This window comes from Chanodichthys erythropterus, chromosome 11 (genome assembly GCF_024489055.1).
Source record: "Chanodichthys erythropterus isolate Z2021 chromosome 11, ASM2448905v1, whole genome shotgun sequence".
In the NCBI taxonomy this organism is placed as follows: domain Eukaryota; kingdom Metazoa; phylum Chordata; class Actinopteri; order Cypriniformes; family Xenocyprididae; genus Chanodichthys; species Chanodichthys erythropterus.
Window position 1 is genome coordinate 52,529,724 of NC_090231.1, and position 20,103 is coordinate 52,549,826.

Genomic DNA, 20,103 nt, shown 5'->3' on the forward strand with positions numbered 1-20,103 from the left:
TTTGAATGTATTGTGGAGTGAGCAATCCATAATCATATGTATGTTGCAACAAATAAACTAATGTATAATTAATTGATGAATAACAGGAGAGCATGATATTCATTTGCAATTACCGTATAATTTGTGGCTCCTCATCATTGACAGGCAGTACTTTGACCTGCACATGTTTCTGGAGCTGGTGTTTTCCATCAGAGAGCTGAACAATAAATCCATCCTTCTCACTCTCAGAGTCGTCATGCATGTATATCAGAGTCATGCCTGAGGACAGAGTAACACAAAATATATTGGCTGATACATTATTAAAAAACAAAACAAAAAGGTTGGGGACGCAAGGATGCATTAAATTAATCAAAAGTGACAGTAAAGAAAAATCAGGCTCATTGGCAGAGTCCAGATTCAGGGTATCTGCAGATATGAACAAGTTAAATTTAAGACTTTTTAAGACCTTTTTAATACCACCTTACATGAAATTTAAGACCTAACCTACGATGGAAACACACACATTATTTTACATGTGTGTGTATATAATTTTTATTATTAAAGTACCTGCGAAATGTACTGTAAAATGTAATTTATTCCTGTGATCATTTTCAGCATCATTACTCCAGTCTGCAGTGTCACATGATCCTTCAGAACAATTACAATTTGATTTGATACTCAAGAAACATTTATGATTATTATCAATGCTGAAAACAGTTGTGCTGCTTCATATTTTTGTGGAAACGGTGATATTTGTTCATTTTCTTTGAAAAACAGGAAGTTCAATAACAGCATTTATTTTAAATTATATTACATGTATTTATCAAATATTTATTAAAATATATTTTGTAACATTTTAAATGTCTTCACTCTTCACTCACTTTATCACTTTAAAGTATGACAGATTAAAGTATTAATTTTTGTATTTTTTTAAATCTTACCAGAAATGTTTAAATTGGATTTCCACAATTTTAAGCAGCAAAACCTGCATTTTAACCTTAATAATATAAATAGTGGATGTTTCTTGAGCAGCAAATCAGCATTTCTGAAGAATCATGTGATACTGAAACTTCTCTTTGTAAACAACAGAATTAAAAATCATTCTAAATGCAAATTTAAACATCACAAGCAAAGTAGCATTTACAGTTAATCGAAAATGAAAACACACACCTGCTACAGCAAGCATGCTATACAATTAAATCACAGCCGTTGCAAATTATATATTTAATTCCCAACACATTCATAAAATAAAAAAAAAGTTACCGAACACGTTTCAGCGCTGATTCTACTCGCATTTGGTGCGTTGAGCCATTTGAACTCTTTTAGGGACCGTTCATATGTCGCGTCTAAAAACGCATGGAAAACGCGTCGGCGCCGCTTTCTTCTTTCCAAAGCGCTCGGGCGCTGCGGTGGCGTCTGTCGTTACTACGCAACCATGAGACGCGCTCTCCATGACGAGTTTGTTTCAGCAAATGATATATAGATTACCAGCACCGAAAATCACTTTCAGTAGCTTTGCCACGGCAGATTTATTTAAAAATGTGTATCCGTGTACAACTCTGATCAGATATTCCTACATCTTTGCTGAGCTTTGTCCTACAGATGGCGCCGCGCAGCGCTGGACCATTCCGTCGGTGACGTATTAGAAAACATAAAACATTTTCGCAGTAATTTTACGAACGCACCCACAATAGCCTAGTTTATGTACCTGTTCGTTTTTTTTTTTTTTTATAAAAATGACTAAATTAAAAAAATTAAGACTTTATAAAGCCGTGATAAGACTTTTTAATACTTTTTAAGGGTCTTAATTTTCCCAAAATTTATTTATCACCTTTTAATACTTTTCAAGACCCCGCGGATACCCTGAGATTTGAACCCTATAGTGAATATTTGGTCTCACATTAAACTCAAACGAACTAGGAAACATTTTTCAACTACTCATGAACTGTTTGAAGCCATCAACATTGAGTGGAAGAACATTGACTCTTCTTCCTCTAAAAAGCTGTCTGCAAGTTTACCCATGTGTGACTAAAACATTTAAAAAAAGCAAAGGTGAAGGTTATTATGAGCTTTTACGAAGTTACTTTATCTACAGTATTTGTGCAATTCAAGACCATTGGTAACGGTGTGTAACGGTACACAAAAATGACGGTTGTTAGCAAACAGTGTTGCATTACCACGCGCGGAGTGTGTTTGAATTGGAGTGTGGATCACCTGTGACTGACTGTATTCATCGTTAGACCGTATGCACTGAACAGTGTCGCCCGTACCGTGACGGCTCGGGACAAATACATGTACCTTTACACCCCTAATATATATATATATTTATATTAGCGGTATATATATATATATATATATATATATATATTAGTCTATTTGTAATACATATCATCAATATATTATTTTGACTGTTGTCAGAAAAAAAAAAAAGTAAAAGTACAGTACCGCTCCTGAGGTCATCCATGGTGAAGTGCTCCACAGGGATCTCAGATCCGCGCTTATAATGTGTCACATCATTGCCATGTGGGACACTCATGATGGAGCCGTGCTGAGGCTGCTGGACTATGCTGAATATTAAATGGTCTCTGGGAACATCAAGATCCACCGCACTGATTATAGATGGGTCCAACTCTTTCATGTCTCCCTCTCGAACCTAAAAGACAAACATTGCTCATCACACCTCAACTGATTTTTCTTGATACAGATCATGCCAAATGTATAAACACAAACCTACTTGCTTTATTCAGTTATTTAGCTGTCTCTGACTGACTATCTCATCAAACTTTTATTTTAAAGTACAATCACTATGTTTTAATAATCTTTTGGTGTGCTTTAAAGAAGTACACTTATTTTGATGTATTGACTAATATACTAAACAATCTTGTCCAAACCCTGTGATGCCTAGTATTGAAAAAAATCCTCTTCTCATTTCTTAATTAATGTTGTATAGTACGACACCATAACTTGCATCATTCTCTTTTTACTATACTTTGGTTTAGCCCTCCAGACCAAACATGCAAATGATGTCTCGAGTGAGACAAAGGAACATTCTCCCACTCAAGATTCACACCTCGGCACCAGAAATTAGTGTGATAGGTATCAGCTTAAAAGACCTTTACCCAAACATATTGACGCTCATCACTTTGAGACAGACGCCCCGCGGATCATCTGATCTTTGGAAGAGCTCAAGGAAGTTTCCAGTGCACTCCTAACAAACTCATAAAGAATCTCTGTACATCATTTGCATCTGGACTTTTGTTCAGCACCAAAGCCAATGCACGTATTAATTTATCAATTTTTGATACGTCTCTAAGTTTTGACCCCTTTATTAAGGTGATTCTTATTCTCTGATGGTTCTGGTTAGGTTGTGGTTAAGAGATTGTAAGCATTGCCATTCTTTGCTCTTCTCTCTTTTTCTTTACTTTTCTCTGTATGTGTTGGGCTTACTTTAGTTGTATGTTCTCCGTAGTATCATTTATTAAACCTTGTTATGTACACAATAGATTGTCTCTGTGTTTGCGGCTCACAAATCAAAGTCACTTAAAGGTTTCATCTTGCTACATGCTTTTGTACTGTTTGTACTATATGGGTCATTCTCACAAAACCATTGAAACACCATGGCATTAATGATTTTAAATATTAAACATGCATTTTAGTAATATATAAAAACATCATAATAAAGACAATATTGTTCTCTACACTGAACAATCAGTAATTTCAACATAGGAATGAAGTATTTTTGTATTTTACTGCATTTTCTGTTGAAATTCTCATTGCCGCAATGCGTCCAGGTATATCTGAATGCATGTAACATTGTAATTGAAACGTAAAAAAATGAAAATATTCTAAAACAAATTGTATATATTATAATTATATATATATATATATATATATATATATATATATATATATATAAAAATGTTCTAAAAGATGTTTTCAAATGACAGAAAAAAAAATTATTTTATAATTTATATTAATAATGGAAAAATAGTGGAAAAATGAAGTGTCTATCACTGACGTTCTCATCCTCCGCAACATTTTTTAAGGACTTTTTACATACACTCATGATTTTGAATTAAGCAACACATGTGCCAAAACCTTAAAGATGGGTACCAGGTAGGCAGCTCTCTTTATTTTTCTCCAGTTAAAATAAAAAAATTCTTTTGTCAGATCATGTACACGACATTTTGATTATCATTACCGTAACAGGTAATTTTCCTCATTTAAAAAACTTAATTAATGTCTAATTGTGTACATTGAATAAAAAGAAGGCTCAATTATAATGGCTTCTCTGGATTTGCAAAATATTCTCAGGTACCTCATCCTCCGCGACACCATTCTCACTAACCGCAACAATTGCGGTTGAGAGAACTTCTGTTTGGTAATGAGATTTTTTAGGACTTGTTTTAGAAATTGTGTTCAAAAAGGGAAGGTCTTAAATTGTAAGTAAATGTTTTTAAATTAATGTTCACAAATGCTCCAGACTTTGTTTCTAATGTCTGAAAAAAAATGTGTTAATTAAAGCATGCATTTTCATGTTTGAAATTTTTAAAACCAAGTTTTTGTGAGAATCACCCATATATAGAGTAAAAAAGTTATCCTTCTTGACCAGAAGAATATTTAGTTGACAGAAGATAGTACTGTCTGCTTGGTGAATGAACAAATCAGTCAATTGTAAGGTTAATTCTGCTACAGTTCGCCAGAGGAGAACTGGCCCCCCGACTAAGCCTGGTTTCTCCCAAGGTTTTTTTCTCCATTTTAACACCTATTTGTCACTTGTTTGCCACCTGATGTCACTTGTTGGAGTTTGGGTTCCTTGCCACTGTTGCCTTTGGCTTGCTTAGTTGGGGCCACTTGAAATTTGACTTGACATTTGATATTCAACAGTGCTTTGAACTGCCTGCATTGACACTATTCTTTAAGAGCTGCTGTGCAGCCAAAATAATGTACCAGTTATCAATGTAAAGCTGCTTTTGTAAACAGTGCTATATAAATAAAGGTGACTTGACTTGACAGTTAATTCTAAAAAAACGGTTATAATTAATTATACATATTTCCCTTTTGAGCTAACACAGCTATGTTATTTACAAGACGATTCTCTGACTGACCGTGATGTTTCTGGCCAGGAACTCTGGAATCTCATCATTGGTCGGAATGATGATGATGTAGAACGGTACTGAAGAGGACTGCTGTTTCCCATCGGACACATGTAGCATGAGCTGGTCAGTGGTCGGCTCCATCCTCTGGTGTCTAGACTGGACATAGTTAATGTGTCCATTCAACACATCCCTGTAGGTGAAACAGGCTAAAAAAGGACAAAACAACGTTGTTATTTAACCACAGGCTCCAGTATTACTATATAATATAAATCAAGGCAATGATGGCAATTTTTTCAAAGTCATATTTTAAAACAGCAGCTTTTTTCATCACAGAACCGACTCACCAATACTGATTCCCATGTTGCTCTTTTCAAATCCTGGACTGGGCAGGATGTTCTCTATGTAGCCGAACTGTGGAGGAGCAACCAGGATGAGCTTAAGATCCTCTGGAGCAGAGTCTTGGTCTTCAACTCTCAGATGGGTCACTGTGATGGAGGCTGACCCTCCCTCATCCACCTTAAACACCTCTCCTGATGTGAGAAAAATACGTGTCATGGACCCTAGCATGTTGGCAACAAGCAGCAAATGCTAACATTTCCCTTGTGAAAAGAAGTGTGCTTAATTGTATTGAATGTGCACTTGTTGTGTACTTAAAATCTTAAAAGTATGTTTAAAAAAAAAAAAAAAAAAAAAAAACTCACAAACAGTACAACATATTGAAATATAAGGCCACTTATATGTACTTAAAGAGAGAACACTTTCATGACTGTTTCTTAACACACTTAAGTACACTCTAAAAAATGCTGGGTTAAAAACAACCCAAGTTGGGTTGAAAATGGACAAACCCAGCGGTTGGGTTAAATGTTTGCCCATCCTGCTGGGTAGTTTTATTTAACTCAACTATTGTTTAAAAATTACTGTATTGCTTAATTCAAATTAACCCAAAGTATGATGGAAATGAACATTTATTAATGTTCAATGAATAATTATTAAACAATAATCATTTATTAAATTGCTTATTAATACATTTATATTAATAAACTATTAAACTATTAAATTTATATTAATAAAATATTAAAGCTTATTAATAAACATTCACCTTTTGTCTATTATTGTCTATAATTGCATCTGGTTTTTAATTTCCCAACTATTTTGGGTTCATTTTAAGCTAGCCATATAGCAATAGTTGGTTTAAATAAAACTACCCAGCAGGTTGGGCAAACATTTAACCCAACCGCTGGGTTAAAACAACCCAATCGCTGAGTTTGTCCATTTTCAACCCAACTTGGGTTGTTTTTAACCCAGCATTTTTTAGAGTGTAATAATGTCAAATTAAGCATTTTAATTTAAAGTAAATTTAAATCAGAATGTATTATAATCTTTTGTTGTGCTTTGCTGTTATGAGTAACACACATTATTTGACTAAAGCACATGAAAAGTTAATAAACTTAATTATTATTATTACAAATGTGTAATTGTAAATAAATTTAAATACATGACATACAAGTTTCAATAGAAATAAGTATATTTAAGTTTACCATAAATTCTTGTCAATACATTCAGCAGTACACTTTAACCATATTTCAAAGACAATAGAAGCAATTATGAAATTACATCTAAAGATGTAGGCTTAATGGGTCCAAAAACACTCAAGTTCAACTAATTGGATTTAATATAAATTTAAACTATAACACATTTTAATTTAATTGCAATTAACATGCAGTTTGAGTTCACACTTAAGTTTAAAGTATATTATTTCCATAAGAAGTACTCTAATGTGTATTTCTTTTTCACAAGAGATACAAATCATACTATAACTGAGATTATTGATATAATACTGTAATCAATAACAGCGATACCAAGAATGAATATGAATATGTATAATGTACAATGGTTTTTACTTTCCGCAGCTCCTTCATAAGTTCACATACATACTACATGTTATTACATGTTAAAATAACATCAGAAAGAAAAGTGTTCCCATTACCAACAGCAATAGATGGTGGTTGGTTGTTCACAGGATAAACGGTGATATTAAGGTCATAGACAGGCAGGGAGTTCTGTACTCCAGGTGTTTGTGCACTGAATAATGTGGCTTTATCACTGCAACAGGAAGGAAGTAGCCCTGATTCTCCATCAGAGATCACAAACGTGACAACGTCATGACGTGGTTGTAGCCCAATCTCTTGTCCTTGAGTGTATAATTGATATAAATGTGTTACTTCACGGGTTTATAATCATATTTAACAAACACTATCAAATGAATGCATTTACATACCTTTGCAAAAAAGGAAATGCACATTGAATGTGCACTTGTAGTGTACTTCAAATCTTTTTTTTTTTTAAATGTACTTGCAGATAATATATCTAAAGTGTATATAGAGTAGACTTTCATGACTGTTTCTTAATCTTAACACAACTAAGAACAATTTTAAAAAGTGCACTTTGTAATAATGTCAAATTAAATGTTTTTCTTTTTGTTTTATTTTGTTTGCCATGTGTTATTCAATAAATGTACTAAATTGCAACTTCAATAAATACATGACATACAAATTTCAATGGAAATGATCGACATTAAAGTATATTTTAGTTTACCATAATTGCTTGTCTGTACATTTGGCAGTTACTTCAGCAATATTTCAAAGACAATAGAGGTAATTAAATTACATATATGTACTTAAGTCCTACTTAAGTGGGTCAAAAAAGCTCTCTGAAGTTCAATAATTGCATTTAATATTAAAGGTGCAATGTGTAAAAAATTTTGGAGGATCTATTGACAGAAATGCAATATAATATACATAACTATGTTTTCAGTGGTACATAAAACCCTTACATAATGAACCGTTATGTTTTATTACCTTAGAATGAGCTATTTCTATCCATACACCGTGGGACCCCCCCCAATGTCAAGTCTCCATTATGTGCCGGCATGTTTCTACAGCAGCCCTAAACGGACAAACTGCTCTACAGAGCATGTTTCTTAACTATGTTGTTCTTCTTCTAAATCGTTCATGTTTTTAGAGGCAGCTTGCATAGTCACTACATTGAATACACAAAAAGTAATAGTAGTAGTAGTCGTCTGGTTTATCAGAAGCAGAAACCCTTCTTTGTTAGAAGTAAGAAGAAACCTCATTGCTTCACACAAGCTACTCTCTGCTCTCTCAGACGACGACATGTCGGGCAGACGGCCACCGTAGCTTCTCCGAATGGGAGGGGTGCGAAGGGTGTGCGCCGTTAGTTGCAGTTCACAACCTCACCACTAGATGCCGCTAAAATTTACACACTGCACCTTTAATTTAAACTATAATAGATTATAAATTCGAATACATTACATTTACTTTGCACTCAAGTTTATTCTTCCCTAATTTGAAAGCATGCCGAAGTGTACTTTTTCACAAGGGTAGGTCAAAATATATAATAATAACACAATCAATATAAAAATTGAAAGAAATCCATTACTATTATTCCTGTATCACCTGTGTGTCTATAGGAAATTAAGCCAGCAGTTATATCTGCTTGAATGAAGCGGTCCACCACGATACCATTTCTTTGAACCACCCCATGATATGGTTGTTGGGCGATCAAATACATCAATGTGCTATCATCACTGTCAGGATCTGTGGCACAGATGTACTCCACGGAGATGACCACTTCCTGTCCCTCTGCACAGGCTAAAATGGCTTTCAAACCTGCCACTAGCACTGGCACCTCATCGTTGACTAGCGTCACCTGTCAAAAATACATTTGTTAGATGTCTTCACATGTTTCTGTTGTGATAAAAAAAGTAATTTCAAGATGAATCTCCATTACCTTGACATGTAGTACAAAGTCAGCAATATTAATCCCATCTGTGGCAATGAATTTAATATCATCATGTTCTGTCTCAGAACTGTCGTGGTGATATCTGTTGAGACAAAATAATCAAAACTAAAGATAAATAAACCAGCAAGGTCAAATACTACTTAACGTGTTTAAAATGAACCCAAATAAACTATGATGAACCACATCTGACCTAACTTTTAAGTTTTTCAGATCCCTGACTGTAAAAGTCTGGCCTGGACTCATGGGTGTGCCATCCAGGTAAATACTGCCATGCTGAGGTTCCGTCATCAGCTTCACATGCAGAGAGTCCTCGAGCGAGTCCTGGTCAGTTAGACGCATGTGTTCTTCACTCACCCAGCTCTCTCCCCCCTCATCCACCGTCATCTGCCTCACATGTACCTAAAGACAAAAAGAACCAAATCCTAGCACCCAACTACTACTCAACTACCACTTGTGTTTTACAGTACTAAATCTCTTAATAACTTCAACGTTTAAAAAAAATCATATAAAACTATGCAAAATATAATAAGTAACATTAAAAAACGGTTAAAACATAAGGTGTACCAGTAGGACTATGCTAATATAGGAAGTAAATTCAGCTACTTGAACAAGCTCAAAATAACAAAAATTCTAATTATTTCTTATGTACTTGAGTGTATTGGATGTGCACTTGTAGTTGTCATGTTGTGGCTGTGGTAATCACAGGACAGTGAAGGAGTATCCAACAACATAGTCTTTATTAATTTATCAAAACAAGCACGCAGGAGAGCACAGTAGTAATACTAGAGGAAACGCAAACCACACTATGCATAAACAAGAACTGACAAAGAACAACGGAAACACGGGGCTATAAATACAGTGTTAGAAAAAAGGCAACCACAATAGACACAGCTGAACTTAATGGCTAACCAGTGAAAATGAAAATAAATAGAGCAGAGAAACAGGAACTAAAGGAAATGGAACAGAATATCAAATTAATATTTCATAAAATAGTGACAGTAGTCTCCCCTACCAGAAGGTCTGTCCTTGATCTGTAACTAATAGCGCTATTCCACTGCATGGTACGGTTCGGTACGGCTCCCTTAAATTGTACCACCTTGGTTGAGGTTCCAAGCGTGCCGTACTGATACTAAATGTGATATCTAAACACTGCACATCACTGATTGGTCAGAGAGAATTGTCACCACCAGCGTAGTGCAACACGAGACACCAAACCTGCTAGATTTAAATAGTCAGTAACATCCACCGCAGTATCATTTGTTTGCATAACTTTTTTTTAAACGACTTGCTTTAAACGACCGTTGCACGCAACTTGAAAAAAGAATGGCTGCATCGTGGTCAGTAGACGAGGTGCAGACTCGTTAGTAGCTGAGGAGCGGATCCACTGCAGTAAAGGCGGCACAACTGTATCGGTCTATAATCCCAGCCACTTTGAAGTGGAACTGAACTGCAGGGGAAAAGCAAAGCCAGCGGATACATTAAATCCATGGGGCCGGACGAAAACTGCAGATGCGATAAGACCAGGGAGTCAGGTGAGACCTAATGGGATGCAAAAACTAGGAGAATGGGCAGGAACATTGGAAGAGGAAGGACTTTTCCAATGCAGCCAGACGGTACAAGCAGAGAAGGAGTAGGTTCAAAGGTGGGGCCTAGGGAGGGAACTGGATCCATGGACCATCGGTCTACCAGGCAATGGTCCGCTTCTGGCTCCGGGATGGACTGGGAAGCGTGCACAAACTGCAGGATGAGCCAGGTGGTAGGCTCTCGCTCTGGGACTGACATGGAAGCTGGCTCTAAATCAGCTTTAAGTCAGCTTGGACCACTCATTGAGGCCAGAGTAAAAATAAACACAGAGGGAGATGTCAGGATAGTGGGTCTGACACGTCATGTCTAAAAAATCCCTTGTGTGGTTCTTGAGGGAGCGTTCCTCTTGTTCAAGGAGGAGGAGATGCATTGCTGCTGCATCCATTCTTTGCTTTTCTTTTAAATACTTTCTTATGGTCAGTTCTTCTGTCACATTTTGTCTGTGGTAATAACCCAATGATGGAGTATCCAATTACACAGTCTTTATTAACAAACCAAAACAAGCATGCAGGACAGCATAGGAGTAATACTAGAAGAAACACAAACCACACTATGTGTAAATGAGAACTGACAAAGAACAACGGAAACACAGTGCTATAAATACAGGGGTAGAAAAAAAGCAACCAAACTAGACACAACTGAAACTAATGGGTAGCTATAGAAACAAACAACAACATAACGTGTAAGCAGGGAAACCGAAAACAAACAGAGCAGGAACTAAAACTAGAACTAGAAACAGGAACTAAAGGAAATGGAACAGAATATCAAATTAAGAGTTACATTCAGTTTGCACTTTCATAAGTATTTCAGAAGTATATTTCAGAAGTATGTTTCTTATTTTCCCCTAAAGTATAAGGATTGTGCCCTCCATGTGCCATCAAAATATTGAGAGTGGTCCTCAATCTCAATCTCATTTTTTTTTTTTTTGCTATTTTATAGTGAAAATTGGAATAGCACAACTATACTCAATAAGTTAGCAAACACTATAATTATTGTCTGTTCTGGATTGAGTAGATGAGGGCTACCTCTGGTGCCAGGTTATCCACTGGCAGAATCGTTATGTTGAAGCAGATTCCAGCGGTCATGCTGCCTTGCTGGTTGGTCACTGACAGGACAAACTGGATGTGCTGGGGGTAGGGTCCAATGTCCAGGATGGGGGGCATGTAAGCAACTTTCATGTAGTTGACTGCATTCTACAAAGAGAGGACTGTTTACAGCTTCAGTTGCTTTGGGAAAAATTATATGTCTAATCCTAGTTCAGAGTATTTACCTGAGTGAAAAGTCTCAGCATTGGGGCGTTTGGGTCCTTGTTAAATTTTGGGATGCTATCAACCAGAAACAACCTTCCTGCATCAGACCCTCTGTAAATCAAAATGTATAAGTATTAACATAGTCCTGAATTCCTTCATCACATACATGTCAAGTTATAAGCTGCAGGTTCAAACTGAATAGATGTGTCCAGCTGTGGACCTCGTAGGCCTCTAGTTTTATTTTGTACCCATAGGTGGTGCTGTAGAAAGGTGGGGTGGTGACGGTGTATGTGAGCTCACTATCTGGTGACTCCAAGTCAACAAAGTGCAGCTGTTGCTTGGTCAAGTAGGTGACATCTGTCTCATTGACAACCAAGTGCCTGGTCACACCTGGTGCCTCTTGTGGAGGCTGATCAGGTACTGGCTGGATTTGAATCACAATGACCTGCAAAGATCACTCGGTTAGTGAATAACGTGAACTCTAAGTAAAGTCAGATTAGAGGAAACAGCTGAAAGATGCTAAAACCTTTAGTAAAACATGGACTCCTATTAGATCCCGGAGGGGATGTTTAGGAAATCTGGAACTTACCTGAGGCTCTGAAAGATTAGGAGGGTCGTGAAAATCAGAGAGCACCACTTCAAAAGAGTCATCAAACACCTCACTGCCTGAGTGCCGATAGTAGATGATTGAATGAAAGAGGTCCTTCTGAAGAAAACGGGTAACAGGGTATCCTGAAAAAAAAAGTTTTTGCTGTGGTATTCAAAGGATGCCTGAGGAAACTCCATTCACCAAGAATTAATTAAGAATTAATTTTTTACATGTTCAAAAGAAAATTTGAATGCTGTTTGCTAGGGGTTGTGAGTGGTTGTTAGTATGTTGCCATCATTTATTAGGATGTTCTGGGGTTTCTATGCAGTTCTGGGGGTTTCTAGGGTGTTGCTACAATAGGTGGTTGCTAGGATGTTATGGGTTGTTACTAGAGAGCTGCTAGGTGGTTGCTAGGATATTATGGTTACAAGGGCGTTAATATGTGATAGCTAGGGTATAATGGGTAGTTACTAGGGCATTACTAGGCTATTGCTAAGGAGTTCCGAGTGTTTTATAGGATGTTGCAACAGTAGGCATTTGCTAGGGTGTTCTCAGTGGTTACTAGGAAGTTGCTAGGATATCAAGGGTGGTTACCATGACATTAATATTTGATTCTTAGGTGCTATAAATGGCTACTAGGCCATTACTAGGTGGTTGCAAGGCAGTTCCAAGTGGTGTCTAGTGTGTTATAGGTTAATTGTAGGGAATTAATAGGTGATTGCTGGGGTGTTATGAGTGGCTAGGCTACTATGGCATTACTAGGCAGTTGCTTGGGAATTCTGTGTGGGTTCTAAGACATTACAACAGTATGTGGATGCTAGGGTGTTATGGGTTATTATTAGGGAATTGCTAGTTGGCTTCTAGCGAGTTCTGGGTGGTTTCTAGGATGTGTGCTAGGGTATTATGGGATGGTTAGGAGGGTGTTACTAGGCAGTTACTAGTGAGTTGCTAGTTGGTTGCAAGGGTGTTGATTGGATTCTAAGGCAGTTGCTTAACTCTTCTGAGTGGTTAATAGGACAGTACTAGACTAGAGTGTTCTTGGTTCTTAATTCATATAATAAAATTTATTGATTTGGTTCATACCACTAATCTGATATGGTGCATACAGAATATTTTCTAGCTTTGCCTACAACCCTTTTCCTCACCTGTTATCCCAGGACCAGGCATCTTCATGATTTCCCCTGCCTGAGGAGGTCTGGTGATGTTGAACATGATGTAGTCATCACTGGAGTCCATATCACAAGCTTGCAAAATGGATCCTCTCAAAAGACCAGTCTGACCTTCAGACAGCTCCAGCACCAGATTGGTAATGAGGAAGGGTGGACTGTCATCTTTGGGCAGGACGTTGATGGAAAACTTGTGTCTAGTCTGATGTAAGCCATCAGTAATCCGGAAAACTATATAATCTTTAGTAGTGTCACTGTCATCATGATGGTAGTGTACCGCACCATCCTTAATATCGTTCACAGTGAACATGAAACCTTTTCCACCTAACATACAGTGGAAGTGAGAATGTGACTCAACAGATATAACAGATTAATATTTCCAAATCAAAGGGAGGAAAAATCATCTGTATGTATACCTCTAACAGTTAGTCTGCCATGCTGCAGGCCATCCACAGTGATGATCTTCACAGCCTTCAGGTTGTCATTATCAACAATCTGCAACTGATCCCATGTGATTGGACGAGACTGACCTTCCAACAGACTGAGGCCTATTAATTTGATAGAAATAAGGAGAAAATCATTTGTCTGGCATTCATGACACATCCAGATCTTTCAGACCATCAGGTACTGTAATTTCCTGAACTTCCTGAATTTACACTCAGGGTTTAATTAATAGTCTGAGATTGATGATATTTCCCTGGCATTTAATCATCCCACTCACTGCGGTTTCGTGTGATCTTCAATAAAGTTAATTTAATTTCACAAAAAGCTTAATACCCTTTACATTCAGTGTGATTTTTGGCAAGTTAGACGTATTCCTCTAACATGTAGTTCAGGGTAATTTATAACAGTGACACAAAGTACTCAGAGATTTTGTTCTTTTCCAAATCTTAAAAAATAAATCTTACACCCAAAATAACATGAAAAACATAAGTAGGAACATCTAAATTTGCTTTAAGGTAAACTCATTTAATTTACATATTGATTCAGGTCACTGTAGTCCAAGAACTTTCTATTTGGAGAAAAAAAAAAGGCTCCAACTTTCAAATGTCCTTTTTAAGAAAAGATTTTTAAGCAATGCACTGAGATGAGAACAGAGCGACATGTATATGTGTATACATGAAAATTATGCACAATACAGACCCATGTTCCATGATACTCTTGGTGCATTGGTATCAGCTGTCCTGATTGACACATGTACCATCACAGGCTGGCTTTTCTCAAAGTAGAAATCATGCACCTCAAACTCCACCTAGTAGAAATTAACAATACATAATTACTGCAATATAAAGTTAAATACAATAATTCCGTTTAACATCAAGTTAGTGTAGTTCCCTTACAGAAAAAAAGAAGTGCTAAATTGTATTGAACTGGTTGAGCTGTGCTAGAGAAGACCTGCGTAGCATCTTGTTGCCATGTCAAAGAGACGCTGTTTTTCCACCCCGGTTCCAAAATTGTATTTCTTTTCCACAAGGGTTACCTCATAGTTCCTACGCTGTGTGTGACTGGAGTTTGGAGGCTGGTAGCTGATCAGCATGTCGTTGAGATCCATCCAGGTGAAGGAGGAGATGGGTTTCGTGTGATCAGACAGATGAGTAATGAAGCCCTCATTAGGGGGGTTAGTGATGTTGAACACCAGCCTCTGTTTGGGCGTCTCTTCATCCTCTGCATCCAGAGTTGCCGTGGAAAGAGGAGTCAGGATGAACTGGTCCACCTCTAAGATGAACATGGACATGAAAGCAGGTTTGGGCGGCTGATTGGGCATAGCACCTTTAATGGTTACCGGGATCCAGGCCTGCTCCGACTGAATGGGAGGTGGGCAGAACTGGTGTTAATAATGTAGTGTAAAAATACAGTAATAAGAAAATACTTTAATTTTAGAATGTACACCTGAATTATGCTCCTGCTGCGAGTGTCTGTGAGGTCCAGTCTAATGGCGATGTAATCTATGTCTGGAGATGGAGGGTCAATGTGTTGGTAGCGGATGCCCATCATGAGGAAATCATTGCATGGTACTTTGGTGATCTTGAGCAGTTTAAGACCCTTCAGACAGTCATCGCTTTTACAATGAGCTCGAGCTTTATTATCTGCAGGGGAGTGGAAAAGATGTCCAAATATTAAACTACAAAACAGATTAATTAATTTTTTCTCTTTATATTATAATGCTCATAATTCTCAAATTAAATCAAGGTATATTTTGAAGTATTTTCAGGTAAACTTACAGTCAGAAGTTTGGAATAATTTTCTGAAGGATTGTGTGACACTGAAGACTGGAGTAATGGCTGCTGAAATAATAGTTTTTTTACTGTATTTCAGCCTTGGTGAGCATAAGAGACTTCTTTTAAAAACATTTTAAAAATCTTAATTATTCCAAACTTTTGACCAGTAGTATATTCTAAAACCTAAAATTAAAAATCAATCAATCAATCAGTCAATCAATCAATCAATCAATAAACCAGCTGTTCTGCTAAATCGTAACAGGTCATTTTTAAAATGCCATTATCTTCCTTCCAATCCAAAAACTGCCTGCCAAAACTATACACTTTATTGCAGCATATATCTTATTTTTCAATAGTATATAATAAAAAAAAAAAATAATAAAAAAAAAAGATTGTGCTAAAAGTTGCCATTAAAGTGATTTATGACTTAATGGAATATTTTAGCAGCCTTTACCTTTGACAATACATGAATTTGACCTGATGGAATCATTTTTAAACCACATTTGTTCACGTGTCGATATCCTGGATGTATTTATGCAGTAGGAAAACTGGTAAATTATTATTATGTTTTGATTTTACCCAGCTGTCTTCGAAGAGGAACAAAACTATCTGGTTCATCCCCTCTCGGTCCCTCTGGTTTCTCTGGTTCCCCAGTGACTAGTTGACCATGAACAGGTAGATGTGTCTCCAAAGTTGTCACCCGAACTGTGCACTCAATATTATGTCGATGTTCATAGTGGAAGGACACAATATTACCATCCAGGATATTGGAGAGGCCATAAAACTCTGGCACCTCGAGATTCTGCGATCCGAACCTAATCACATTACAGTCAGGCTCCATGATTTCAACACTGAGAGAGAACAGCTCACTGAAGGTCTCTGTCTCTGTAAATCTAAACATAAAGAAATCTTCATGAAATGTCCATATTCTTAGAGACGAAATGTTTACTATCTGACTTCTAATACAATGTCTTCCACAAATATTTCCATATTCTGTATTACAGTTTACAGCAGGATGAAAAACGTACCTGTACAGACGAAGTTTAACAGTATCCTCTTTTAAAATCGGACATCCATTATGAGTGTATTTCACTTCATCAGCCAAAAAGTGACAGTCAAAAACCTATCAAATGAGAATTAGTTTTAGAAAGAACAAAAATTAAAGAAAGGTGCAGTAAGCGATTTCTGAAAAACGCTTTTGAAAGTTGTGGTATCAGTCAGGATTTATTAAATAATGAAGCACACGAAACCGGAGTAGCGAACTTCATCCATCTTGTTTACTCTTTCACTTCTGTTCTCAGACATATTATGTCATTACACAACATTTCAAGATACAATTCACTTTCGAACACAACAAAAGTGTATCAAACCGAGCACCACAACATACTTGTAGCCAATCAGCAGTAGGAGGCATATTCACTCATGATGGGGGAGGAGAAAAAGTGAGTAAGAGGGAGTTCCCTTTCAGTCGGTCACGTTCGACGTACGTCAGTAGTGACCGACGAATTGGGATATCGCTTAGAGAGCCCTATCATCTTCGTGTAAACTAAAACAAGCCAATGGAATTGGCGTGCGATATTTGCATAATGCGCACCGCCCCCGACAGGTGTATATAAATAGGAAGCAGATGCAATCGCACTCTGTCTTTCGCTTCGGAGCCATTCACTGGTGTCCTATTTAGAAGACTCCTTTCTTCGTGTGTTTTTCTCACTAAAACACTGCCTCAGAAGAGGATCTTCAGCGAGCTTTGGTGCTGGTAAAGAGGGCACGTGCAGCGAGGTCGCGAGTGTCTGAGGAGCCGAGCTATAAGCTCTAAACTGCTGTTTTCACAGCAACACAAAAAAGAGTGTGTGTGAGGCAGCGATTTGGGCCGGTTCCTCGGTGTGTCAGGGAGTGGTGTACCTGACACATCGCGTCGCTCCCTGGGTGCTTCAGCACGAGTGAGTTGACTTCCCCTTCTAAAAGAGCTTTACAGACGAACCCTGACAGTATGTCATTTCGTCTGTGCGTTACTGGGTGCGGTCGTTCCCTGGTCCCTGCTGATGGGCACAATCGCTGCATCTCGTGTTTGGGCGTTCAGCACGCTGAAGCAGCGTTTGTGGATGGTTCATGTTCCCATTGCGGGAACATGACCATCGCGGTGCTGAGGTCGAGGCTCTCCTTCCTGAAGTCTCAGGAAGCGGGAGTCCCCTCTCCTATGCCGCGTACGACCGTTTTTTCCGGCCCCGGGAACCGGAATGACGGTACGGCGCTGTATAGGGAGGGCAACCTGAGGATAACGGTCAGGGCTCCCCCGTCGAGCGGAAACGCTCCGCGGGCCCCTGCCCCCTCATCAGCACCGCAACCCATCCTGCCGCCGTTGGTTTCCGCTGGGCCCTCTTCGGACTGTCCAGTCGTTACCTTTGGTGCGCCGGCGGAGGATCAGATGTCGATCGCTGCGTCGGAAGGCGAGTTTGAGTGTTCGGGGGAGGAAGATCCGGACGCGCTGCCGTCTCGGCTGTGCTCTCCCGGGCCGCCTTGTGTGTCGGGCTCGAGTGGAACCCTCCACCCTGTCCCGGCCCATCGCGGCTGGATGATTGGTATTTGGGGGCGGGTCGCGCTGGCCAGCCCCAGCGTCCCGCCCCAATGCCTTTCTTCCCGGAGGTGCACGATGAGGTGACCAGGTCTTGGCAGACACCGTACAGTGTTCGTTCGAGGCCTGGCCCCCCGTCCGCCTTCACCTCCCTGGACGGCGGGGCAGCCAGGGGGTACGCGAGGATCCCGCCAGTCGAGCGGTCTGTTGCGATGCAACTGTGTCCAACGGCCGCTGGCTGGCGTGGTGAGCCGCGTCTCCCGTCCCGGGCCTGTAAATTCTCAGCCGGTCTGACTGAGAAAGCTTACAGTTCCTGTGGGCAGGCTGCCTCTGCCCTGCATGCGATGGCGCTTTTGCAGGTCTACCAGGCAAAAGCGCTGTCGGAAATGCCCCAGGAAGGTCCTGACCAACAGCTGCTGGGGGAGCTGCGCGCTGCCACCGACCTCGCCCTCCGAGCGACGAAGGTGACAGCACGCGCTGTTGGTCATGCGATGTCTACCTTGGTAGTCCAGCAACGCCATCTCTGGCTGACCCTGGCGGACATGCGGGATGCCGACAAGCAGAGGTTCCTAAATTCCCCCGTGTCCCCGGTCGGCCTATTCGGCGACGCGGTGGAGAGCTTCGCCCATCAGTTCTCCGCTGCACAGAAGCAGGCTGAGGCTATCAGTCACGTTATGCCACGGCGGTCCGCTGCTGCCTCCACCCAGCCGCCCGTGGCTCAGCCTCAGCCTGCTCGTCGCCGAGGGCGCCCGCCTGCATCGTCCTCCGCCCCTGCTAAGACGGCAAAGCAGCAGCCTACACCAGCCAGACAGCAGGGTGCCGGTCGCGGGCGTGGTGCCCAGCCCGTCTCCGCTAAGCCCGGTGGTAAGCGTAAGAGCAAAACACGGCACTGAGACGGGCAACCTGGAGGGGAAGGATCTTGCTCTTCGGGAGAGTTTTCCACCATCTCTCCCACCCCCGGAGGAGGGCCGGGGGGAATTTGTGTTTGTCTGTCTACCGCCGCTGGCTCTCCGGAGTCCAGCGGTACCCACTTTTTCACAAAAAGAGCAGTTTCCTCAAACTCCAGGTCACAACAAGGGGTGTCTGTCAGTGTGCCAGGCTCCGCCTCGCCGCTGACAGCTCCCCCCCCATTCGCCAGCAGGTGGCAGTGTGATGGCGCAGACCGCGTCCCGTGCGCGGTCTCCCATGCACACTGCTGCCTCGCAGAGTCTGACCCCACTCCGGGCCGCCCCCAAGCCGTCCGGGTCGGGTCCCTCTCTGCCTTGCTGCCCCACCCCCGGTGCGTCTGTGGTGCCTTTGGTCCTGCTGGCTCAGTGTCTGGAAGCGTGGAGCACGCTCCCCAGCCTGTCCAGTTGGCTCATTCGTACTATCAGACTCGGCTATGCGATTCAGTTCGCCCGGCGTCCCCCGGTCTTCAGGGCTGTCCACTTCACTCCGGTGTCGTTGGACAGTGCTCCTGTTCTCCGGGTGGAGATTGATGTCCTCCTGGCGAAGGGTACAATCAAGCCGGTCCCTCCAGCCGATATGAAGTCGGGGTTTTACAGCCCCTACTTCATTGTACCGTAAAAGGGCGGTGGGCTACGGCCAATCCTGGGCCGTCCCCAGGATTGGTTTGCAGCAATAGACCTGAAGGACGCATACTTTCATGTCTCGATTCTGCCTCGACGCAGACCCTTCCTAGGTCGGTCTGCGTTCGAGGGTCGGGCATGTCAGTACAAAGTCCTACCCGACATGGTTGTAGCTCCCAGCCGGTTGGGTCTTCAGGTCAACTGGGACAAGAGCAAACTCGCCCCCGGGTAGAGGATCTCTTGTTTCGGTCTCGA

The 20,103-nt window shown here is 40.3% G+C and overlaps 1 protein-coding gene across 2 annotated transcripts in view; it reads right to left on the reverse strand.

Annotated features, from left to right (window-relative positions):
* The window catches only part of frem1a (Fras1 related extracellular matrix 1a), a 51,316-nt gene that overhangs the window by 14,566 nt on the left and 16,647 nt on the right, over positions 1 to 20,103 (reverse strand). For both annotated transcript variants that reach the window (XM_067401378.1, XM_067401376.1), the window contains exons 3-21: positions 16,737 to 16,831; positions 16,288 to 16,601; positions 15,380 to 15,576; positions 14,970 to 15,293; positions 14,633 to 14,741; positions 13,906 to 14,037; positions 13,469 to 13,813; positions 12,324 to 12,466; positions 11,983 to 12,179; positions 11,755 to 11,845; positions 11,510 to 11,677; positions 9,091 to 9,299; positions 8,889 to 8,982; positions 8,555 to 8,807; positions 7,066 to 7,269; positions 5,423 to 5,608; positions 5,088 to 5,284; positions 2,425 to 2,632; positions 114 to 258 (exon numbers count right to left, since the gene is read on the reverse strand). In XM_067401378.1, the coding sequence (XP_067257479.1) occupies positions 114 to 258; positions 2,425 to 2,632; positions 5,088 to 5,284; positions 5,423 to 5,608; positions 7,066 to 7,269; positions 8,555 to 8,807; positions 8,889 to 8,982; positions 9,091 to 9,299; positions 11,510 to 11,677; positions 11,755 to 11,845; positions 11,983 to 12,179; positions 12,324 to 12,466; positions 13,469 to 13,813; positions 13,906 to 14,037; positions 14,633 to 14,741; positions 14,970 to 15,293; positions 15,380 to 15,576; positions 16,288 to 16,601; positions 16,737 to 16,831 (3,611 nt within the window). The remainder of the gene's footprint in view (positions 1 to 113; positions 259 to 2,424; positions 2,633 to 5,087; positions 5,285 to 5,422; positions 5,609 to 7,065; positions 7,270 to 8,554; positions 8,808 to 8,888; positions 8,983 to 9,090; positions 9,300 to 11,509; positions 11,678 to 11,754; positions 11,846 to 11,982; positions 12,180 to 12,323; positions 12,467 to 13,468; positions 13,814 to 13,905; positions 14,038 to 14,632; positions 14,742 to 14,969; positions 15,294 to 15,379; positions 15,577 to 16,287; positions 16,602 to 16,736; positions 16,832 to 20,103) is intronic.